Below are 22,368 nucleotides of genomic sequence, written 5' to 3'. Positions count from 1 at the left end.
GGGGTGACGCATGTCTGCGTGCCATTACTGTCTGTGTCAACGTTTGTCTATCCAGTCTCAAAAGGAAATTGTCAAAGTGATGTCTTTGAATTTCGCATCATAAGGTTTCTCTATTCTGTTTATTTATTTAGTAAAATAAAAATCATCAAAGCAGTCTCATTGCCCCCTCGCAAGACCAGCTCACAGATGTTTGTATAAATATTTACCATGCACTAACGCTCCAAGTCAAAAAAAACAACAACACAGGATATTGTTATACAGGGCGCCTGTGTTCGTCCAGTATCGCTGACACATTCACTTGGTATTACAATAGAAGCAAAAATGAGGAGGCATGGAAGTGTCAGCTGTTTGTGTAGTCAATGGGGCCCTTTTACAAGCTATTTAAGAGGATAAAAAGCATGTCCTTTTCAGTGCGACACCGGTGTCAGTGTGTTTCAAAGGCGCTCCAGGGCCATTTAGGAGCAGTGGCAGCGCCGCCCGCTTTGATTAAAGCGCTTCAGTGCAGAAAGGAGCGAGGCAACACTCTGCTAAGTGAATATGGAAATGACCTCTGCCGGCGTCTTTTGCTCCCACGTCAACCTCTCCAAATGCACAGAACAGCTGTGATGGACGCATAAACAGAAACAGGACATACTCATCTCTGAGTCACAGCATTAAAGGATCGTGTATGTTTCTAGTTAAGATGTAGCACACCAGGAAGGTATGTGTGAGTTGCGGGTGGGGGGGTATCTTGACATGATGGGCCCCTAGGAGTGGTTGCAACTGGCTTAAGTGTCCTGATTTTGATTAATTAAAACGCTTCCAACAGCAGCCCCTGACAGACAGATAGCATGGCCAGGACCTCAACTCTCCTCTCTTCATTTCTCCTCTCCTCCTGGTGGAGCTACCAGCATTACACATGCCAGAGACTAATATAACTAATACTGAAAAAACATGCACACATAAATTACCTCATCCACTCTCTTTCTCTCTCTATAAATATTTAGTTTAGGGAAATATATTCACACATGCACAGCATGGGCCAAATATACGCATTCAACCCCAACCTTCTCACATATGAAATAGTGATAAATTACTGTGAAAGAAGTAGTCCTTTTATCTATCTGCAAAATGCAAAAGCATACCCAAAAGCACACCAATATGCTGATCCTCATCCATAACACAGATCACATATTCTAGCATGGCTGTGTCCTGTACTGTAGGTGAGCTCATTTGCATGTGTGCTCTCTTACGTGCCGTTGGCCCTCAAATGGATGTGTCCCGCCATAGAAGATTCCAGTAATTAACCCAACACAACATAGCTGTCATCTGGTAATTGACCTAATTGTTTGGCTTGTCAGCTTCTGTTCTACGTATTAAGCATTAAATATGCTGGGTGCCATTAATCAAAGGATTATCATGTATCCAGGGGAGGGCGACTGCACTGTGTCTTGTTCTTGTTTAGCAGTGTGAGATGTTACAGTGTCGCCATAACATTTTTACAGACTTTAAGCCTTTAATAGCTTGTGAAAGTCCTTATTTTAAAGCCCAGCAACACTCCATCAAATTATCCACAGGGTTTACGGTGTGCTGTATGTGCCATGCAAAGTGGGGTTCTTTGAGAATTGTATAAAATTGAATTTTGTTTAGCTTGGATAAATCGCAAATCAAAATCTCTTATTCCCAAACACTATCATCGCATTAGTGTAAGGCTCACCACTCTAGCTTTAATGTATCTGTGAGTGTCAACATCAGCTTACCAGCCCTGATACTTTCTATAGGCCCTTATGGAGGGGTGTGTGCACGCAGGCAGACAGATGGCTCAGGTTCGATTCACAGCTGATTCACAGCTGAGGCTTATGTATTTAGAAGCAGATTGCCTCCAGGTTGCTATAAAAATTGTTGAGCTGCCACTTTTATTGGATTTTTAAAGTGAGAAGATTACATCCTGTATATGTCTAATGGTTACCCACACACTGCTTATTCAGTTTCAGCTCTCTCTTCTGGTCAGGTTTTTGTATTGTCTAGAGCAAACGAGTAGATGTGTGCTCCCATATACCCTATTCACACACCCAGTACATTAATAACAATAACAATAAAAATGTAATCAAATCTGTAAAAACAATATGTACTTAATGTTGGCCCAGGATCCACCGCTAAAAGCCCACCTCATCAAACTGCAAATTAGTCTCGGCCTTAACTTTATTACGGCATGGCCCACAGACGGGCAGCCATAAATAATTCAACTGCACCGTCTCTGCAAGTGGTGAGATTTAATTCTACTGAATGGAAAGTGTGTGTGCGTGCGTGTGTGTGAATGTCTGCATGTGCACTTGCTCAGATGCATGCATGCCTGCGAGGTTTTGTTTGAGCTACTATGTGTATGTATTTGTGAAATTAGACACCCCTTCCTCCATACAAAAAAACACACCTCCTTCCCTCTGTTCTCTATTGGCAGGCTGCAGGCTTCACACTCCCTTTGCAGAACATTCCCCACCAGGTAGCACCATGGCAACATGCTCAGCCTCATCCATTAGCCGGCCAGTGCCCCAACTTTCCCAGCTACAAATACCTAGAGAGAGAGACATACACACACACACACACACACACAGGGAGAGAGGGAGTTGTAAGGGATGTTGTAAATCTGTGTAGAAAGGAAGAAACAGATAAGAGAAAGAAGAATTGTAAGATTCTTGCCCAAACTTTAGGTTTAAAATGCTGACCAAAAATACTTTACTTTAACTGTCCTTTATGAATATCCATCACAGTTACCAGACTGACATCTTGGTTTAACTTAACTACCATACTACCATAACTACCATACATATGTAGTTGTGGTCACACTTTGTTTTTCCCATGCAATGATGGATTATTAATTACATTTTGGGCATACTCATTTGGTTTACCTCCAAGTAAGGGCTGTTCCCTGATTCCTGCAACAGCGTCCATAAACACACACATGCACCCGCAAACCTATGTAATAACTTGATTGCACTTAGCACACGGATCCGGTGCATTGCTCTAGAAAATTTCAGCCGCACCAGAAAACAATAACATAAAATCATCTTGTCACACAACTTGCAGGGTTTTCCATCTGACAGCACAGGGCGCTCATTTCCCTAAACTCTTCACTACCTGTTTCTGGTGGCGTCCGAAACTATGGACTTGCCAAATTACCGGGCAGACAGCCGTGGTATGAACCGATGCCTCAGGACAGATGGAAACTGTATGCTGCCCATGAAAATGTCATCACTGTACCTGCACCATATATCTTCATTAATACAGCACAGATAGGCATCAGGGGAAATGCCCCCAGTTTGATGGGAGTGCTCAAGTGTAGTGTGTTGAGATCGATGTGCTGCACAGCAGGCAATTTGAATTCATTGTGTGTGCAGAATCAACCTATTAGTGGCATTTAGCTTTCAATACCACAAAGGCTCCCCAGTGTTGTGTGTCAGCCTGTCTGTACGTGTGTGTGCTTGCAATTGTTTGTAAGGCTAAGTGACAACAAGAGACCTCAACATGCTGATGTATGGTGTGGTATTGCAGTTGAGCACATTACCAGTTTGCTGTATTCTCTGACATCTGCACCTTGTTTACTGAGAGCGAGGGACACTATCCTCTGGGTGGGGGTGAGGGGGTGGTTTGGGAGCCCCAGGTCTCAATTGTAATTGAGGAGTGGAATGAGGAATTGTGGAAGGAAAAAGTGAAAATAGTCTTAGAGGGAAAGTGGAGGGAGAAATGTGAAATGGCTTTTCCCTGCCCCTCCCCTGTGTCTGTGAATGCATGTGTGGGTGTGTGTGTGTGTGTGTGTGTGTGTGTGTGTGTCTGTGTGTTTGTGTGTGTGTGGGTGTGTGTGTGGGTGGGTGTGTGTGTCTGTGTGTGTGTGAGTTGCGTGGCAGGAGCAGAGGTTGTGGTTGCCTTGAGATGGCTGGATATCAAGTGATAGCAGTGGCTGTATTGAGAGGAATGCATAGCTGTGTGTGTGTGTGTGTGTGTGTGCGTGTTTGTGTGTGCGTGCGCTCAACATGCGTGCGTGTATATGCATGCATGTGTGTGAATCTTGCACGACGTAACACCAAGGCAATATCACTGGCAATATTGGTGGTCTAAGAAGGGGCTTGAGTGAGCAGGACCTGGGGGAGTCTGTTTCTCTTACACCCTCTCACTCTCTTTATATATGTGTGTGTGTGTGTGTGTGTGGGTGTGTGTGTGTGTGTGTGTGTGTGTGTGTGTGTGATAGTGCAACAGCTCTGCAGCCGCAAAGCGCAATCAGTTCCACCAAGATGACATTCCACCAGCACCTGCCTCGCCTCGCTTTACTCCCTCCACCCCCACCCTGTGGCTCACTGAGTCTCGGCATGGATGCAGCGGCGCGAGCGATAAGGCCAATATTACTTGGGGATAAAAGCGGAATTAGGTACCTGCTGTGAAAACGGGTCCTGCAAGCCGTGATGGAGAGCCAGGGGGTTTCGGGGGGTGCGGGGGGGCTTCACAGAGTGTGTGTATGTGTGTTTTTGTGTGTTGGGGTTGTGTGGTTGTTCTGATAATATTGGATCACTATGAAATAAATGGCCTTACAACATCCCTTCAGCTTGTCCTCCTATAAGCTCTCAGAAACTGACCCTCACTGATTCGATTTCATCATTCCCATATTTTTTCTGTTGTAGCTTCTTTATCTATTGCTCTACGGCACTTCTTACTTGTAAAGGAGTTGAAAGCAACACTTATTGCCACTAAATGTCACACTAAAGCACCAGCATTTAAAACCAAAACAAACCTACACTACAGCCCTCCAGAGTCCATCAAGAACAACAGCAGGCTAATTTTACCTGGCAGATCATTGTAAAACATATTTTGTTGTGCAACCTGCCGTCTTGTGACAGAAGTCTTGAAGTCATTGTGGCGTTCACACTACGTGACTGATCGGGGGTCACACACTATGTGAGCTGACAACGACTCTGTCACCTGACACTGGTCTCCAAACTACGTTTTGTCAAGAAAACACACATGAAACAGCTGTTGTTTGTTATTATAAAGATACCAATTATAAAGACAAAAAATAATGGTGAAAGGATGTATTAGCACACGCAGGTAGCAGGGATTGTGCTACAGACAGAGCTGGAGGTGAGGGAGCCATTTTGATGCGTTGTTGTGTAGTTCACACATAACGACTGGCGACCGCTGATCGACCGCTGATTTACCCCGATCACAGCCTGACAGTTGCCGAGCTCGCCAAGCGGCAAATCGGGCTAAAAATCGTGTAGTGTGAACTAGGCTTAAGCTGCTGGCTGTGAAACATGCTGGCATGGCTGCAACATAATCCTTGGGGACCAGTCAAACTAGCATATGTCAACTAAAAGTGCAACATGACAAGATTATGAAAAGGATTCCCACAGAGATATACCTTTTGGTTACAGTAAGAACATACCATTTTGTTTAACCAGAAACCAGTATATAACTCTCGCTAGCCACCAGACTCCATTGAGGAAGAAAAACAGTAAATTTACCACGCAGATTATTGTTACAAACAGTTGATTCAAACTGAATAGAATATAAAACTTACCAAAAACCTGTTGCTACAAGAAATTGCAATGAAAGACCGGGCAGTCAGAAGATAAGACAGGTTGGAGGAGGAGGTGGAGAAGAAGAAAGACGAAGGAAGGAAGAAAAGGAAGAAGAGGAAGAGGAAGAAGATGAAGGAAGAAGAAGAAGAAGAAAGACAGAAGGAAGAAGAAGAAAGAAAGAAAGAAGAAGAAGAAAGAAAGAAAGAAAGACAGAAGGAAGAAAGAAGTCAGAAGAAAGAAGAAGAAAGAAAGGAAGAAGGAAGAAGAAAGGAAGAAGAAGAATTGTTAAACAAGCACTGCCTGAGGGCCCTTTTTGTGGTTCAGCAGCTAAGTCCCCAGAGAATGTATCCTTGCTTATTGGACAAGCTGAAACCTGTCACTAAATTTAGGCTCAGTATGAGACACTGTAGCCTTGCCTCCCCCTAAACACATTCACACATTTTAGTGAAAGCCCATCTGTGCCGTTTTCCTGTTGCTCTCGTTCAGGTGTAACAGCTCGTTTCCTAACATGACCCATTGCCCGAGGGAAGGGAGGTTGGAGGTGTGATGTGGCCTATCATCGTCCAGATAAGGGTAAATACAGTATAAAGAAAGGCCTCTGAAATATTGATAAGGGCCCGACATGGAGCCTGCAGCTCTGCAGCCTGGCTACTATGAAGTGCTTCATCATTCTCAGCTGTAATTGCACAGTATAAGAGAGAGAGAGAAAGAGGCCCTCAGGGCAGCTTGCGAGAGCCAGGAGCTACACTCCTACTCCAACCAAGGACCTCCCATAATGCTTCACAAGGAATTGCGGGGAATCTACTTTCCCATCTCACATTAATTGGACTTCATTTATCCATCAAATGCTCTTACGTCCACCTCTACTGGAATGATTGCAGCATTATGTCTGGATTGTGCGCCCCCCCCCCCCCTCCACACACACACACACACACACACACACACACACACACACATGAAGACTGTATTCAGTTTTTCTTTCAAATACGTAGCATTAATCAGATAAAATTTTAGCTGGTGAGTAGGAGCAGCAAAGTTTTGATTTCTCCTTCATTTCCTCAAAATATGTGGCAACCAAAAGGGATTCATTTCTACAAAAACAAAGAAATTGCCTAGGCTGAAACTGCTGGAGGCAGAACGAAACACAAATTGTCACTCAGACAGATTTTGTTGCATTTCATTTTATGGAAATGAGATTTCATTTCTGCAGTTACCCATTATCCTGTGGCTGTTGGCTCAGTTTGATTCTGAGATGAACCCCAGAAATTGTAATTTTGCACTTTTTCAAACATCAGATGCTTTGACATCAAGACACAGCCAGCAGCTCTATCTGCAGCACTCCCTTTCCTTCCTTTCTTTAACACTTTCAACATTGCTCTTTACAACATTTACATACTTAGCGAAATCCCTCCCTGTCGAGCTGCCCATGATAATGACCATGTTGTGGAATGGGTGGCCGTGCCTGTGCCAACGAGCATGTGGGCACGAGGGCATGGTGGCTTGCCCGTTGGTAGGATAAAGAGGCTGCCTAGGTAAATAACTGTTATCAAATAAGTCAGTGCTTGGTTTGGAGGACAGATGAGCAGAAGGAGAGATGGTGTGAGGAATGAATAGAAAAAAAGTTAGGAAGTGTGAGATGGACTTGATAAGGTAACTAGAGGGTTGGAGGGTTTTTACAAAATGGGGGCAGTTCAGAGACTAGAACCCTCGCCCTGTGTCACTCCGCTACACACTCCTATTTAAATCTTTTAATTAGTATGAGGCTACATAGGGGGAGATTGACGAGTGCGTTGCCATGAGACGACTTGGCTGCTAAATGAAACAAGCTCTGGGAGGGAGGAGATGACTCTGTGTGTGAGTGAGAGCATGCTTGCATGAACAACCTTTTGCATAAATCTGTGTGCGTTTTTTGTGCTTGTGTATCTGTGTGTATACTCACACGTCGTGTAAGTACATGTGAGCACGTGTGTTTAGGGAGTACAGGGGGTTAACAGTTGCACAGGAGAGGACGGGCTGATGGGGGTTGTTGTAATCGGTGGGTACCCCGCGTGAAACAAGCGTGGAGGGTGTAGAGGAAAAATCTGTTATTTTGCGTAATTGGCTAGTAATTGTGTCTCTGACTGTCTGTGATTGTTTTGTTTATTAGAGGGAGAGGGGTAAATGAACTCCCAGTGGTTTGACTCATACCGTCTCTGCTATTCCTGCTGTATTTGTATTGTATTTGTATTCCTGTATTTGTCATTAGGCAAGTGTGCCTTGTGGTCCTGTTTGTTAACGTACAGTAGACGGCTTATATATTAGTAAAATGGTAGGAAAATGTAACGTCAGTAAGCGTGACAGTCTGTGGCAAAGCAGGGGACATTGGTAACTCTGTGGTGTGCTGTCATTGCATTAACATGTCACTTCAGGTAGGCTATGCCTCCAGGTGTTGCCTGAATTGAGCTGGGATCTTTTGAAAATGAAAATGATAGTGGACTTAAATGTAGTTCAGCAGGTCTTCAGTAAGATTTCTCTTGAAACTGTGTTGGATCACTACAACCCACTTCATTAGTATCCATTTAAGGTAAACACAATATACTCACTGAATATAGTCCAGTAGATTCCACATCCAGCTGTAATCTCTACCAAGAGACACTGATACTGTTATTTCCACCACAGGGGGAAAAACAGCATTACAGATTGCTTAACAGCTGGTACAGTTGTAGAATATTGCATTAATATATTGTGTAGATAGTTTCTTCATTTTGTCTGCCCACAATGTTTAAAACAAAGTTTTCCTTTACAGAACAGTGTCCATATCCTAGGAATTACTCATCCTGTCCATGCAGCATTGAGTTTTGGGAGAGCACGAGTGCTACGCAGTCACCTGACGTGCACCTCCTCAAAAATGTAACTACACGTCGAGTCGACGCGGACCGTAAGCTCTGATTGGTCGGCTGGGTAGCCTCGCAATGCCTCCGAGCCGACCAGAAGTACCCCGCGCTTTGAAGTAACACTTTCTAGTGGCCAAAACAGCGGCTGTAACACTGTGAATCAATATATTTGACCGTCGCAACCCGAGCGAAATGACTCGTTTCGCTATCAGAATGTGATCCATTCGGTTGGTAACATTTGAAAAGGCTACACCAGCCGCACATATACAATTTTATCCCCATTTACATTGGTGGAGCGCAAAACCGGAAGTTAGCCTGGGCGGCCGGGAAAAGTCAACACAGTGGATGCTGTAGTGCTACTGCCGACTAGCGTTTGGGGGTGTAATTGCAGAATGACGGACACACCGACGCACAAGTATAAATGCATGGCTACGTGCGTAGCCTACGGTGTAGGTACGGGTACGCACGTAGACCCTACGCAGGAGTATAAATGGGCCTTAAGGCTTTTGCTTCATTCTCCATCTCTCTCTCTCCCTCTTTTGCTCTGTCTTTCACACATTCTGATAGATAAGCTCAAAGTGAAAGTACCAAATGACCTTCAGCTGTCTCTCTCCCTCTCTCCGCTTCTCTTCTTTCTGTTGTCTTCTAAAAATAGAGCCTCCCAATCATCAGGGAAGTGCTGCGGCTGGCCCTGTGGGTGCAGGCTTTGGCAAGAGGGTGCCAGAGATGAGCCTAATTAACTCATTGAGAAGGAGACAGCAAGGGACGGAGAGGAGGAGGTGGGTGGGTAACAACAGAGAGATAGAGAGGGTGAAAGATGGAGTGGTCCAAAGAGGAAGACGAGGAGGAAGAGGAGGAGATAATGAGAAGGAGGGGTCAGAGACAGAGAGGAGAGGCGAAGCGAGGTCTCTGGGGCAAGGATATAGTAGTGAACAAGGCAGACGGAGAGTGATGGAGAGGAGCACTAATTAGACCTAGGACCATAGCCCCTTCTCACTTTACATGATGGTAGAGGGGGGATTGGAAGAAAGGAAGAATGGAGACAGATGGGTCGGGCGGCTGCATCGCCAAGATATGAAAAGGAAATATGTAATCTTCTTTATAGGGAGAGCGAACCGAGTGACGGCAATCTAGCCAACTCAATTAGCGCATGTCTATAAAACAAACTGCTCTTAATCGGCTCTGTCAGATCCTCATAGGAAAATGAACTGGCTGCTTCCTGCAGGGCGGTGGGGGAGAGATAACAGCAAAGATCGAGACACCCCATCACCACCATTCCACCTCTCCTAGCACTTATCTGACGTCCATTCAAGGTGCTTATAAAACTATGTTTTATCCAGTTTTACCTGCTTTTTTGCTCAGCGTGTTCATTTCATTTACCTTCTCCTACACATTGCCCTTTTTTTCCTGTACATATAATTCTATTCTCTCTGTCTACCTCCTTGAAGGTAAACAGAATGAATAACAATATTCTTTTCTATTTTAGTATATGCTTCAATCAAAACTATTTTTCCATACTTTTTATCCACATATTCTACCAAATACTTTCAGAGATGTAACTGTTGTTTTTATACTTCTTTTGTTATTTTGTTTCATTTGCATTTGAAATATCTGCCCGCTTGGACATGTGCAGAGGAGAGACCCAGGGTATATCAGGAGAAGAGTGCTGAAGATGGAGCTGCCAGGAAAGGGGAAAAGAGGAAGGCCAAAGAGGAGGTGTATGGATATGGAGTGGGTGGACATGCAGGTGGTTGGCGTGACATTGGGAGATGTAGAGAACAGGAAGAGATGGAAACAGTTTGAGAGCAGCCATAAGAGGAGAAAGTCAATTACCTGTCACAGTCTTTTTTCCTTTAAGCACAATCATAGAGGTTCTACATGTTTTAGTCCATTTATATCACAGCTAACCGTTTTGCAAACCACAATACTGTATTTTAGAAATGCCCGTGTGTTTTCTCTACCATCCCAGGCATACACTGGTTTCTATTAATTTCCATTTAAAATATGTACACATGAAAACATCACAGTGAATATCAAGTCTGTATTAATCGTTGTCTTGGCTACATTATTGTGTGTGATATAGTGCAGACTTTTGAAAGTAATCTATGCTTAAACTGCATTATCACTGACACACATTTATGCAGACTTGATGTTTACGCTAATGGGACAATACATTAATGAATCTAATGCATTTCACCATAACGACACTGGTTTGATCCCCGGGCCGACAGGATAAATCTTGGAGCATTTCTTGCCAATCCTTCGTTACCACCAGTGCTAAACTGCTCCAGTGGAGCCGCTCAGCGGCAGATCAGACTGTGGTCATACTGGGCAGCTTAGGCGAGTGTGTTTAACTGTGTGAGTCTGAACAGGGCCCTCCTGAAAAAGAGAGCATTACTCTCAGTGAAGCTTCCCTGTCTAAATAAAAGTTTGAAAACAACTTGTTTTGTCTAAAGTTTTGTTTGGACACTCTGCACTCTTTGGTGTATGCGCCACATCCATGCAACACATAGTATCTCAGACATATGTCCCCATACTGACCCTGCCTGCCCTGCCGTCTTGCGATCAGTGGCCCCTGATGAGCGTCCCGGCCCAGGCTGACTGTAATTACCAGACAGGAGGAACAAGTAGGCTAATTAACACATTAACAAGCAGCAGCCAGCCGACAAGAGCCTATAGCACTGCCAAGCAAGGGTCTGACAACTCCATCCCCCATCTGTCACCAGGCACACACACAGACATGCACCTGTGTGTGTGTGTGTGTGTGTGTGTGTGTGCGCGTGCATTTGCATTTGTGTGTGTGTGTGTGCGCATTTGCATTTGTGTGTGTGCTTCACAGCTTACGACAGGGTCCATCCCTTCTGCACAGAGGAGAGGAATAGAGAAGTTAAGTGCCTTTTGTTCGTGAGACTGGTGGTACAATCCCGATGCCTCCATGTCACTGTGCTGGGGGTCCCTGCCAAAGCAGTGCCATACATCACATTGGGTATTAGCCAGGTGGTCTGGCTCTCTGTGCCAGGAACAGCCATGCTGAGCAGTGCTAAGCCGAGGAGAGGCAGACCATTTCTTCAGAATGTTTGTCAAAATGGTATTTTTAAGAAAAATAATGTTTTCATTGCATTTTATTTTCTCAAATATTCAATAATAAGCTGCATTCAGACCACAATCAAAAGCTACACCAAAGATGAAATTCTTTTGTGGTTGCCAGGTCCTGAAGTCTAGGTGATCCAAATACAAAGTCAAAAGCATAAAAGAAATGTAAGTACCGTCATTCAGCTGTGGTCATACCGCAGCGCCTGAGGACAACATAACTCACATTTCTTTTGACAGTTGCATTGATTTGTTATAATGAGGGTAACTTTGCAATGGGAACAGAAAATACATAGGATTTGACAGTTTTACACAATGCCTACTCACTTTTTAGTCAAGTTTATTCCGCTACTAACTGAAACTAGGGAGCAAAAATGACAAAGCATTGGAAATGACACATCCAGGCTCCATAGAAGGTTCAATTGGCTTGAAAGGGAGAGTTCATTTGATATCTGATTGTGTCACCAGATGTTCAGTGTAATTGAGGAGTTAGTCAGTGCCAATCTGCATTCACTGAGTTAAAAAGAGTCTGGCAGCCAGGTGTTTATGCTTTTTTCAGCCAGTGAGATGCTGCCAGTCACCACAGAAGAGATGATTTAATTTAAATCAACAGTCATTTGGCTGTTAAACATGCTGTTGATGCACAACTGTTATCATCCAAAAATGCAAGGAGCCAAATGGAAGTGGAAGAAGTGCAAATATTAGGGCCTTTGCCACAATGTCCGTGCCGGGAAAAGTTGTGGTGCAGGGACATGGTGGAGGAGCTGGTGGTTGACTATCAAAATTAGCAAATGTTGACATGAAGCATCCAAATTCTCCAACTGACAAATGAACATTTCCAAAAGCTAGTCATCTCTGATCTAGTTTGCTGATCATCACATGCCCTTTCTTTTGATTCTGCTACTATAACCCCAGCTGTTCCTGCCAGGCCATGACAGCTATGTCATGCCACGGTCTACTATGGTTAACCAGCACACTGTTAGCTGGCACAGATACAGACCGCTCCCCACTGCCGGTGTAACACTGAATATCTCTAGACTTGTTTAGACTCAAAGGAAACACAGAGAGTCGCTCATAGGCAGCTCAGACTCATGTCAAAGTTTGCATTGGTAGTCTGATGATCAGGACATTACGGCAGTGAAGGATAATGGGTACGTTTTTGGTGAATTGCTCATAGCTCATTTAGCATTCTGGGGAAGGCAGCTGGGGTGAAATCAGTGTAAATAACATAATGGGCTATGTGAACAGTTTTGAGGCAAACTAGCCCATCTCCATCGCTCATGTCGCCAGTGTGTCCTTGCCTGCAGGAAAGACAAACAGAGGGGAATATTCCACAAAGGTTTATGTTGTTCCGCTGATTTTTATGAGTGCTGGATGGATTTAATGGGGTTTACACAGTGCTTTTTCTGTTCACCCCGTCTCATTCTCCATCCACACTCAGAGTCCAGGGTGCTGCTCTTGTTCTGTTGTCAAGACAACCGCACACAGTGGCTCTGCCTGTGAGTCCATTTGTCTATCTGCCTGCGCCTGTCTGTCTATTTTTATTTGTCTGATTCTTTTCCGAAATACCCAAGTACTCTGCAGACACAGAGCCATATTTTGTAGCAGTTTGGCAGCAGCATCAGCGTGACTGATCACAGAAAGGCTGCGTCTGACTGATAAACAGGTAAATTTGGAGGCCTATGCTGATGCTTATATAAATAGAATATATGAGCTTCTTTTTTTTCACAAGTTACAAATGTTATCTCACAGAGCATTTTTTTCCATGACCCTGTTATTGTCTAATCAGCGTCTTATTATGTCTGTGGCTGGGGTCTGCAGTACCACACTGTCTCAGCAAAGAGCACGCTCTCCCCAGCGGCACAGCTATGCATCATATCCAATTGGTTTGATTTCCTCTCTGAAGGAATACAAGGCACAACCCCCCCACCAGGCCCACCCGCCCACCCCCACCCACTTCTGAAGTGTGGCGGATAGTCTTTTCACGCAGTGTAGACCCAGCACTCTTCTCATTCATCAGTTTGTGTATTTGCATTTTCAATTAATTGCCAGCGTCATGCGCGGCGACTCCGAAAGCAGACCCAGCTTTGTGTGCGAACCTTAATTGCAATCATTACGCAACGCAACTGTTAACCCGCCTTTGAGTGTTCAATTGTACACTGGGTTTAATTATGGGAACCGAGTTAAAAGCATTACTCAACAGTCTAATAGACCAGATACTGGAGCCGTTTTCTCTGAAAGTGAATGAAATGATGGTCGAATGCTAAACTGGTAATTACTCACAGTTGTGGTTGCTGATTTGCATAGCTGCATCGTCTCAAAGAGGATATCAGCATATTTGAAAACACAGACACCACTGATACAGTTTAAAGGAATATTCCAACATATTGGCAAATTAGTTTATTATGCCTCACTGAAATTTATATCAATTCATCATAGCTCTGTGAGGGAGGCTGTTTCCCTCTGCCTCCAGTCTTAGTGCTAAGCTAGGCTAAACATGTCATGCAGATCAGTGTTGAGCACACAAATGTGAAATTAATATTATTGTTTTCTAATCTGATTCTTTGTAACACACTAAAAAAAATCATGAACATATAAGAGTGTTCCTTTAAACACAAACCCATTCTGGGTCTCATATCCATGCAGGCACACATCCTCACAGGCAGACACACTCTTATTTATTCATATGCATGCGGACACACTCTCACTCACAAATAGATGTCACTTCTTGCATGTGAGCGGTTAGGAACAAAGAGGCAATGTGATGCAGGGGGATGAAAAAAAAAAAAGCAATTATTCTGTGCGGGGCTCTGTACCTGGGGTTAGAGCCTCGCCTCTGGAGTAAATAAGTCACTGTGAGAGTGTGTGCACATGTCGCAGATCTAAAAAAGACACGCACACATTTGTGTGCAGACATACACACACTTACGCTCATACTCCCAGGAGCAGGCACAGATTCAATCTTGCATCTTACTACAAATGCAGAACACACACACACACACACACATACAATCCCCATCCTGCAACCTGTCACAGAGATAGCCCCTGCGCTCCAGTAATGAAGCTTTGTATGTTGCATTCACGGAACGGCCACTGAGCCAATAACACAAAGGCTGCAGCAGAGAACTCCCCTCTGCTCTCCATCTCCCTTTTTCTCATCCTTTCCTCTTTTACTTCTCATTTTTCTTCTCTCGCTCCCTCACTCCCACCTTCCAGAGCCCTGATAAGAAATCTTCCTGTCGGTGCCATGAAAGAAGCATGGACAATTTGACTTAAAAGAGGGTGGGGGGAGCAGGAGAGGGCGATAGAACGAATGTGGTTGAGAGAAAGAAAGACAGGGAGAAGAGGGAGCAATTGTGTACATGTCAGCGTACAGCCGGAGTCTCTGATATAAATCTTAATATCCTATTTAAGGCTTTTCTTCATCACAGGCCCTGATTTATTAGCGGGGCTTCCCCTTCAATTTGTCAAAATAAACTATGAGCTCACGGTCATGGCCGGCAGGGCAAATTAAAGCAACAACAGACTCAGGATGAGGAGGAGGTGGAGGTGAGGAGAGAGGACAGGGTTGTCATGAAGGGAGACAACCACACATACATTTGTACGTCATTCTCACTCTTCCTTTCTTCACCTCTCTGCTCTCTCCATCTCCATCAGTGGCTCTGTGACAGGTAAGGCCAGCCAGTGTAAATGGCCGAGCTCCCAAAGGGCAAGGGTTTTTTTAACCAACAGAGAGAGACAGAGATGAGGGGAGAGATGGAGAGAGAGAGATAGGGAGGGGGGCGGGCATAGATCTAAGACACCAGGGAGTGCTTTGTATAAAGGCTGGATAAATTTGTTTAGGGATCTCCAGTGTATCAGTTGTGAGGAAGAGAAATCTGAAATCCACTCAATTAGTTCTGTGTGTGTGTGTGTGCTAGAGAGAGAGAGAGAGAGAGAGAGAGAGAGAGAGAGAGAGAGAGAGAGAGAGAGAATGGATGCATTTTAACTGATGTGTGTGTAGATAATGACTTCCTGTTTTTATATCCTAAAGGATATATTGTGTTTGGTTACTGATGTGAACACATGCCTCAAATGTATGCTTGATTACTCATAAGTGTGTCTTTGCATTTGAGAATGAGAGAACTAGGGGTGCCTAGTGTGTTCTGATTAAAGTGGTAGTTCACAATCCTGAGATTTCTCTGTTCGGTCACATTTGATGTTAAATGCTCATTGGTATACTGTTTCTGATCACCACTTCCCAGAGGTCACGTGTCTATCAAGCGGTGTGTCCACTTACTGTGAAATCCTTGGCCTTGGATTTCCTGTTTGTAAAGTTTTAGTTTCTGCAAAAGGCAGATTTATTAGACCACAGTGTATTCAAGTTATAATGCAATTACTTCAAGACTGTTGTAGTACAGTACTTGGTAAATGTACTTTCTACCACTGTGTCAATATCTGATCATTCCGCTTACCAAATCAGGATCTAACAGTTGAAGCTAACAATCAAGCTTACCTCAATGTTACCTGCATCTTGTTAGTTTGCTTACATTTTTACATTGGGCTTTTTTCTGACATACTTGAAGCTTACCACTTGTAAGATAATTTGAAACTCCTGGGATATAGTCTAAAATACACAGTAAAGATTTGATACTGGATATATAAGACACACTATCTTATGTTAATGTTTACTTGTCACAAACCTTTTGTGGAAACAATGGTCTTTGTCGGTCAGAAGCAAAGGTGACATTGTTGCAGCGCAGCCAAACCTCTCAGGGAGGAGGTCAGGGAAGATGCACAGGTCAACAAATCATGTGACTTTGAGATGGAAGAGTGTCATTTGTTTCCCCTAGATATACCTTAATGGTAGATTAGATTACATACATATAAATAATTGTGTGGTCCCACAGATACGGGCACCAGGCCTAATGCTCATATGGGTTGTTTTGGAATGATAAATAACACATTTTGTCATTTGCTTTGGAGGATTTGTTGAATGTGCAGTGTTGTCATTCTGTCTAGAAAGCTTGTAAGCCTTGCTGTGTTGTAGTTATTTTGTGCAAAAAGCCATTTAAACATAAAATTTTAAATCACATAAAAATGTAGATTTACTAATGAATTCAGCAGATTTTAATTTTAAAACACTGAAGGAGAAGAAAGCTGGTGCTCCAGGGAGGTCTGCTATCCTCACATCTACAAAAACCCAAACACACTTTTCAAAGCAAATCGATACACTGTACAGTCAGGCATTGCCTCTGACGAGGCCTGCTTTTCTGTGCGCGTGCGTATGTGTGCGTGTTTGGCAAGCAAATGCGCATACAGAGAGGGTTGGTATGGGGATTAAATGACAAGCAATAAAAAAGAGCGACAGAAGGAAGGGATGAGAGAGGGCTGTTGAGAAGTGATGCAGAGAGAGCGGCAGGAAATTGTACACACAAGCCAGAGACCAAATGGATGGAGGGATGAGGGATAAAGGTGAGATCAGGTCTCTCATCAGACAGGGAAGAGGCAGCAAAGGATTGTCATCAGTTAAAGATTTCCCCTTGTCTCGCAAGAGGGATGTTACTAAATACGTTTTGAAATGGATAGGGGGAATGTCTGCTTCATTTTTTATCTCAAATATAGGGAATCTCTTTTATCATATTCTTAATATAGTTCTTGTAGGATCAATGATCTTTAATTTTCCCCCTTCTGGGACAGCTGTGATTTCATCAACCATGATTTCCCTCTGGGCGAGACGCAGCATCATCTTAACCCACCGGTCAATCAGCCGTGAGGTAACTCTTCGCCATCCAGTAGTGAAAAGGCCAGATGAGGTCATTGACTTTGTCACCCTTGACCTTGCTCCTCTGACCCCTGGGTCTGGTCCGGTGGGAGTCTGGCGTAGGATATAATAAAACAAGGGGTCCCCAGGGAGGATCCCAAACAAACCACCAGTGTCCTGAATGGCCAGGCTGCTTGTCAATGAACCACTTTTGATCGGCATCACTTGATTATGGCGTCACGCTATTTTACAAGCTTGTATGTTTTTATGAGAAGTGACAGAGAAGGGATTTGAATAGAATGGAACAATTTGATGGTTCCCCCCCCCCTCCTGCTGTTTGATTCTTGTGTTTTTTTAATCATATTTACAAACCTAAATAGCAATTATCACAGATACACAAACTGATCAGCTTGAAGTTGGATTACGATTGTTTATTTTAATCTGAGGCTGTTAGGACCCTCTTTTTATTCATGGTTCTACTGTCAATTTGTATAGCCAGGGGCATAGGTTTGGTTTCACAAAGGTGGCAGGACACAATAAGGTCCAGGGTGGGAAGTGTCAACAAAATTGTTTGTTTTTTTTCCCCGATACAGGAACACTGTCCTTCATCTTTGGTGTTGAATTCCAGGATGCCTTTAGGAGAGTATTAACTGTAAAACATTAAAACATATTTAAAATATTTTAACCCAAAAAGATACAAGCAGTACTGTCGTTTTCCTCTGGCTGGGGCAGCCTGAGAAGTGAAACCTCAGGGCCATGAAAGTCTGCAAATCACTATGAGTGAATAGTGATAGTAAAAGACGAGTATATTGAATGTTGGAGCCTAGACGACATTAATGCCACTGTTTCCTGTTAAATTATGCCATTTGACATTTAATTGCACAAATCAAAACTAAAAATGCTGGGGGTGGGGTGGGGGTGGGGGGGTTAGAAGTGGAAAATATGCAGTTGTGCACAGTTGACAGATGCAACAGTGATTCTGGGTTCATATGGAATTGTGTTTAGAGATGGTAACTGACTGAAACTGTATGCTTGGCTTACAATGGCAAATCACAGCAGAGTATTTTGCCTGCACGCGCCTTACTCCTATCAAATTACTGTTTCTAGGCAGATTTATTTTCACATAGCCACTCTTTCTGATCCCTCTCCTGTCTGTCTTTTCACCATATAAGCAGTTTGACTCTTTCCTTTTTCTTCTATTCTCCCAATAAAACCTGTGGTCCAACTTTCCATCCCACCCTTCTCTTTCTCTCCGACCATCTCTCCATTCATCTTTCTTTTATCTCTTCTCAAATCAAGGTCTCCGGTGGGAGCAGAGAGGTGACAGGCGTGTGTCTGCTTGGCCCTGCTGTCTGCTTTTCTAATGAGTCTGAAACACAGGGGGTCAGCCTATTATGGAGATGAGATGATCCAGGCAGGCCAAAAGGTGATGGACCTCGCTAATAGGAGCCCTCTGCGTTCCGTCTCTCCAACCTCTCCTTTCCTCTTTTCTCCTCTCCTCTCCTAACACCTTTCTTCAGTGTATAAGTCTCGTCTTATCCTGCAAGGTCTAATGAAGGGGCTCATATGCTAAACAGGAGCTGTGGCGTCCTGCTCATCCTTCTCTTCCCCATCATCCTTCTTTCCTTTTCCCTTTATCTTTTCATCATGGAGGTTGTTTGAAGTTTCACTCCTTCATCGGTCGGTCAGGTCAATCATTTCTCTCGGCCCAGGGCCACCTCTGTTTGTCTGCTCAGCCTCAGTGGGGTCTCTTTGTAGCCGGGCCCGGTGCTGGAGCCTACTACTGCTTCCTCCAGGAGGGAAGTGTGTGTGTCTGCATGTATGTATTTGTGTGTACTGTTTCTTCAGCCTCTCTTCAATCACATGCAGCCCTCCCTTCGCCTTCTTTGTGGCCGGGCCTCAGTCAGCCAGGTTGGCTTTGAAATGCAGCCATAGCTCAGCTACACAGGGACGTCAGAAGACAGAGGCACAGTGTTTTCTTGACTTTTAAAGATTTGTTTGAAGCAGGAGGTCGCACACACCTCACATACTGTACAGATGAGCACGCTTTTTATCAGTCGTAAATTACCTGATACACATTCACCCCTCCTGTCTCCTCTCCCTCTCCATATTTTTTTTTATTTTACAATGCAATCTAGTTTATTTCTCAGGGGGGCAAGATGGTGAATTAACCTCGGGTAAATACGTAACTGATACTTTAATATTGAGTCGTAGCCACGATGAATCCATGGGGGTGTGTTCAATAGCCCCAGTGCAATGTGAAGCAGCAGGGTCACCCTCATTGTGTAGCGGCTCATTAAAAAGTTTTTTTTTTAAAGGCTCAGCAACCTGCCTCGTTAGCGCTTTCTTCAACATTTGATCTTCCAAGGTCCCTTGGATATATTCTGTTTCACTGTTTGCCAGTCAAAAGCTCTCCAGGTGCTTTTGGTTGCTGGGTCAAATGGAATGATTAAACAGGAAAGATTCATTGGTCAGATCAGGTGATATGCAGATTAGAGCTGTCATGCTGTGCCAATGCCTGGCAAAGAGAAAGCTCCTACACCACATGCCGGGAATATTCTGAGATCGTTGTTGCTAGGGGAAATTTGAGGACTAGGGGGACTTTGAGCTGTAAGAAATACACCTGTATCTCTTTCAGCAGGCTTTGTGCATCACTTACTTGCCAATTTTTTTTGAAGATTTGGTATTCCTGAACATTCTTTTCCAAATAAAAAAAAAACCCACGCTCACTAAAGCTGCATATGTATCAGTATTTAATATAAAATATTAATAATTAATAACAATGACACAACGGATGTTAGCACTTCTGGGGACATTTGGGGGTGTCAAATCAAATCACACACAACTTGGCTAGTTCAAATATTTGAGACAATTTATTGAAATGTTATTAATAAAATGCTCCAGGCTCCTGTAATTATCTGATTGCCAGTGCCTGAGGTTCCTGCCTATGAGGGATATTTAGTGTCATAGCTGAACTCACAGTGAGAGGTGGTCCTGATGATTAGCCCCTGTTAGCGTCAGGTCTCATCCACTTCTCTGTGTTATCCCTTAGCATTAGTCTAATGGCCCAGGAAACACAGATAATGACTCTCAGCACAGATTAGCATCTGCCACTGCTGCTGCTGCTGCTGCTAGACAATGTACACACACACATATTGTACATGTGGACAGAGACTATGCATTAGCACATAATCACACATACACACAAGAGAGACACAAATTTACAAATGGAGGCTGTAGAGCAAATTATATGCATGGTTTAGCAAAGAATGAGATAAAAAACACTGTTTCTCTCCTTTCTTTGGAAGCATGTCTCTCTTTCTCTTCAGTTTTTTTCACGTCTCTTGAACTTACGCACACCCATCAACACTAAATCACCCCTTCATCTCAAGTAAAAGTACATTTCCAAGGGTTTTAACTGGTAGATGAAAGGAAAAGCTTATATTCAGGGTATAACCATTTTGATTTTAAGTAAAACTCACTTCATCACTGGAATACTATACACAACTTCCTCGAAATTGATGGCAACTGGCAGCACTGCTGCTGCTGTGAATGAGAGCAGTGAGCTGCTACGCACTAGCAGAAAACCAACAAATGTAGTGTGTGGTTGGTTGTGCTTAGGGCAGGCCCAAGGCTTCGTCTGTGAAGTGTTTTCTTAAGATGGAGCCATGTGTGGGTTGCAATGCAAATGAGCATGTGTGTTTTGAAATGCTTCTCTGCCACTGTATATGCATTCATGCTTACAGCCGTATGGGTGAATGTAATGTGTGTATCTGCCTTGTGCATGTATGCATGAATGCAGGTCTTTGTGTGCAATCCCTCCTGCAGGGCAGTGAAGTAGGCTGGAGGGAGGGGGCTTTTTCTGTGCCCTCTGAAGTCTAGCCGTATATAAAGAGACCTCTTCACATGAGGCAGGCTGGTGATAGATGGTCGCTTATGCTGCAGCTGACATCCAATCTGGCATCAGCGATTATAAAGCCCTCACTTCTTGATGTGTCCCTCTGTAGCCATCGGACCCCCTCTGCTCAAACACAGAAATCCCATTTTGTGTCACAGGGCAGTGAAACGAGGTTGTGTCTGGGTGAATGTGTGTGTGTTTTGGCGTGTCTGGAGTTGTTTGATTGGAGTGTGTCTGCATGTGTGAGAGTGGACAACCACAGGGTGATTGCATATGTGCCTTTTCAGTGTTTTTTTAATGGTTTGTGTAACTTTACTGTAATATGTCTGCTGATTTGGCAGGTGGTTTCTCTTCGTTTCTGTTTCTAAACTGAGCAGTCCCCACTTGTTAGTATATATTTTCTCCATCTCTTATTCTTTCCCTTTACTTTTATGCCTTTTCTTTAAGCTGTATACCTCAATCTCTTCATTTCTTTTGTCTCTTCAGTTATTTCTACTCACCTGAGCTGTCCTGTAGCTTCTTGATCATTAACTTTCCCTCTGTGTGTCAGAGCCTGCCGCTGTGATCAAGACATGGTCAAGATACATGCTCACACTAGGTTGGCGTTCACTGGGGAACTGTAAGCCCAGCATGGAGACTCCTTTGAGGCGACTACAGAGAAATACATACTGGCTGTTTGATTAGACAGTGCCACAGGGTGCTGTGTGTCCTTTTGTGTTTGCAATGGTGCTTTTGTATGCGCAAATCAGAACCTGTATCCTCTGTGTTTTTGTGTTAGGCCCTTGCAACACCAATCTCCCTTGATCCTGGGGGAGCGTGGTACACCTTTAATAAGTCTCTACTCACATAGAACAAATAGCTCCAGCATGAACCATTTTATGTACTTGAACACCAGTTGAAACCCCCACAGCCTGGCTCTGCGCCTTCTCGGACCAGTCATGTATGACTTTGTGTGTGTGTGTTCGTGTGTGCAGCACAAGTAGTAGCAGTTCCAGTAGTTCACGTCCTCTACTGATCTTTATCTTTCATACCTGCAACTCCGCTCTAATCAACCTCATTTCCAGCCACCGGAATTTGGGAATAAGATGGATATTAGAGATTCCACAAAGGGCTGTATGGCTACTGAACACAGTCACTTTTATTTGACTAACTGTATCATTCTTGATGGACAATGTGGAAAAAGTAAATTAGTAATATCCTTTATGTAATAAAAATTCA

At 43.8% G+C, this 22,368-nt stretch overlaps 1 protein-coding gene across 7 annotated transcripts in view; it reads right to left on the bottom strand.

Annotated features, from left to right (window-relative positions):
- Nucleotides 1-22,368, bottom strand: part of LOC123969463 — a 121,057-nt gene that overhangs the window by 61,802 nt on the left and 36,887 nt on the right. For 2 of the 7 annotated variants that reach the window (XM_046046883.1, XM_046046891.1), the window contains exon 4: nucleotides 2,411-2,551. The exons of 4 other annotated variants lie outside the window; for them this stretch is intronic. In XM_046046883.1, the coding sequence (XP_045902839.1) occupies nucleotides 2,448-2,551 (104 nt within the window). In that variant the 3' untranslated portion in view covers nucleotides 2,411-2,447. Of the gene's footprint in view, nucleotides 1-2,410; nucleotides 2,624-22,368 lie in introns of all 7 variants that reach the window. One more of the 7 variants, XM_046046881.1, reaches the window with a different exon arrangement.

Source organism: Micropterus dolomieu, linkage group LG04 (assembly GCF_021292245.1).
Source record: "Micropterus dolomieu isolate WLL.071019.BEF.003 ecotype Adirondacks linkage group LG04, ASM2129224v1, whole genome shotgun sequence".
Lineage (NCBI taxonomy): Eukaryota > Metazoa > Chordata > Actinopteri > Centrarchiformes > Centrarchidae > Micropterus > Micropterus dolomieu.
Note: the sequence above shows the minus strand (reverse complement) of the source record. Positions and strands in the feature narration are given on the sequence as shown.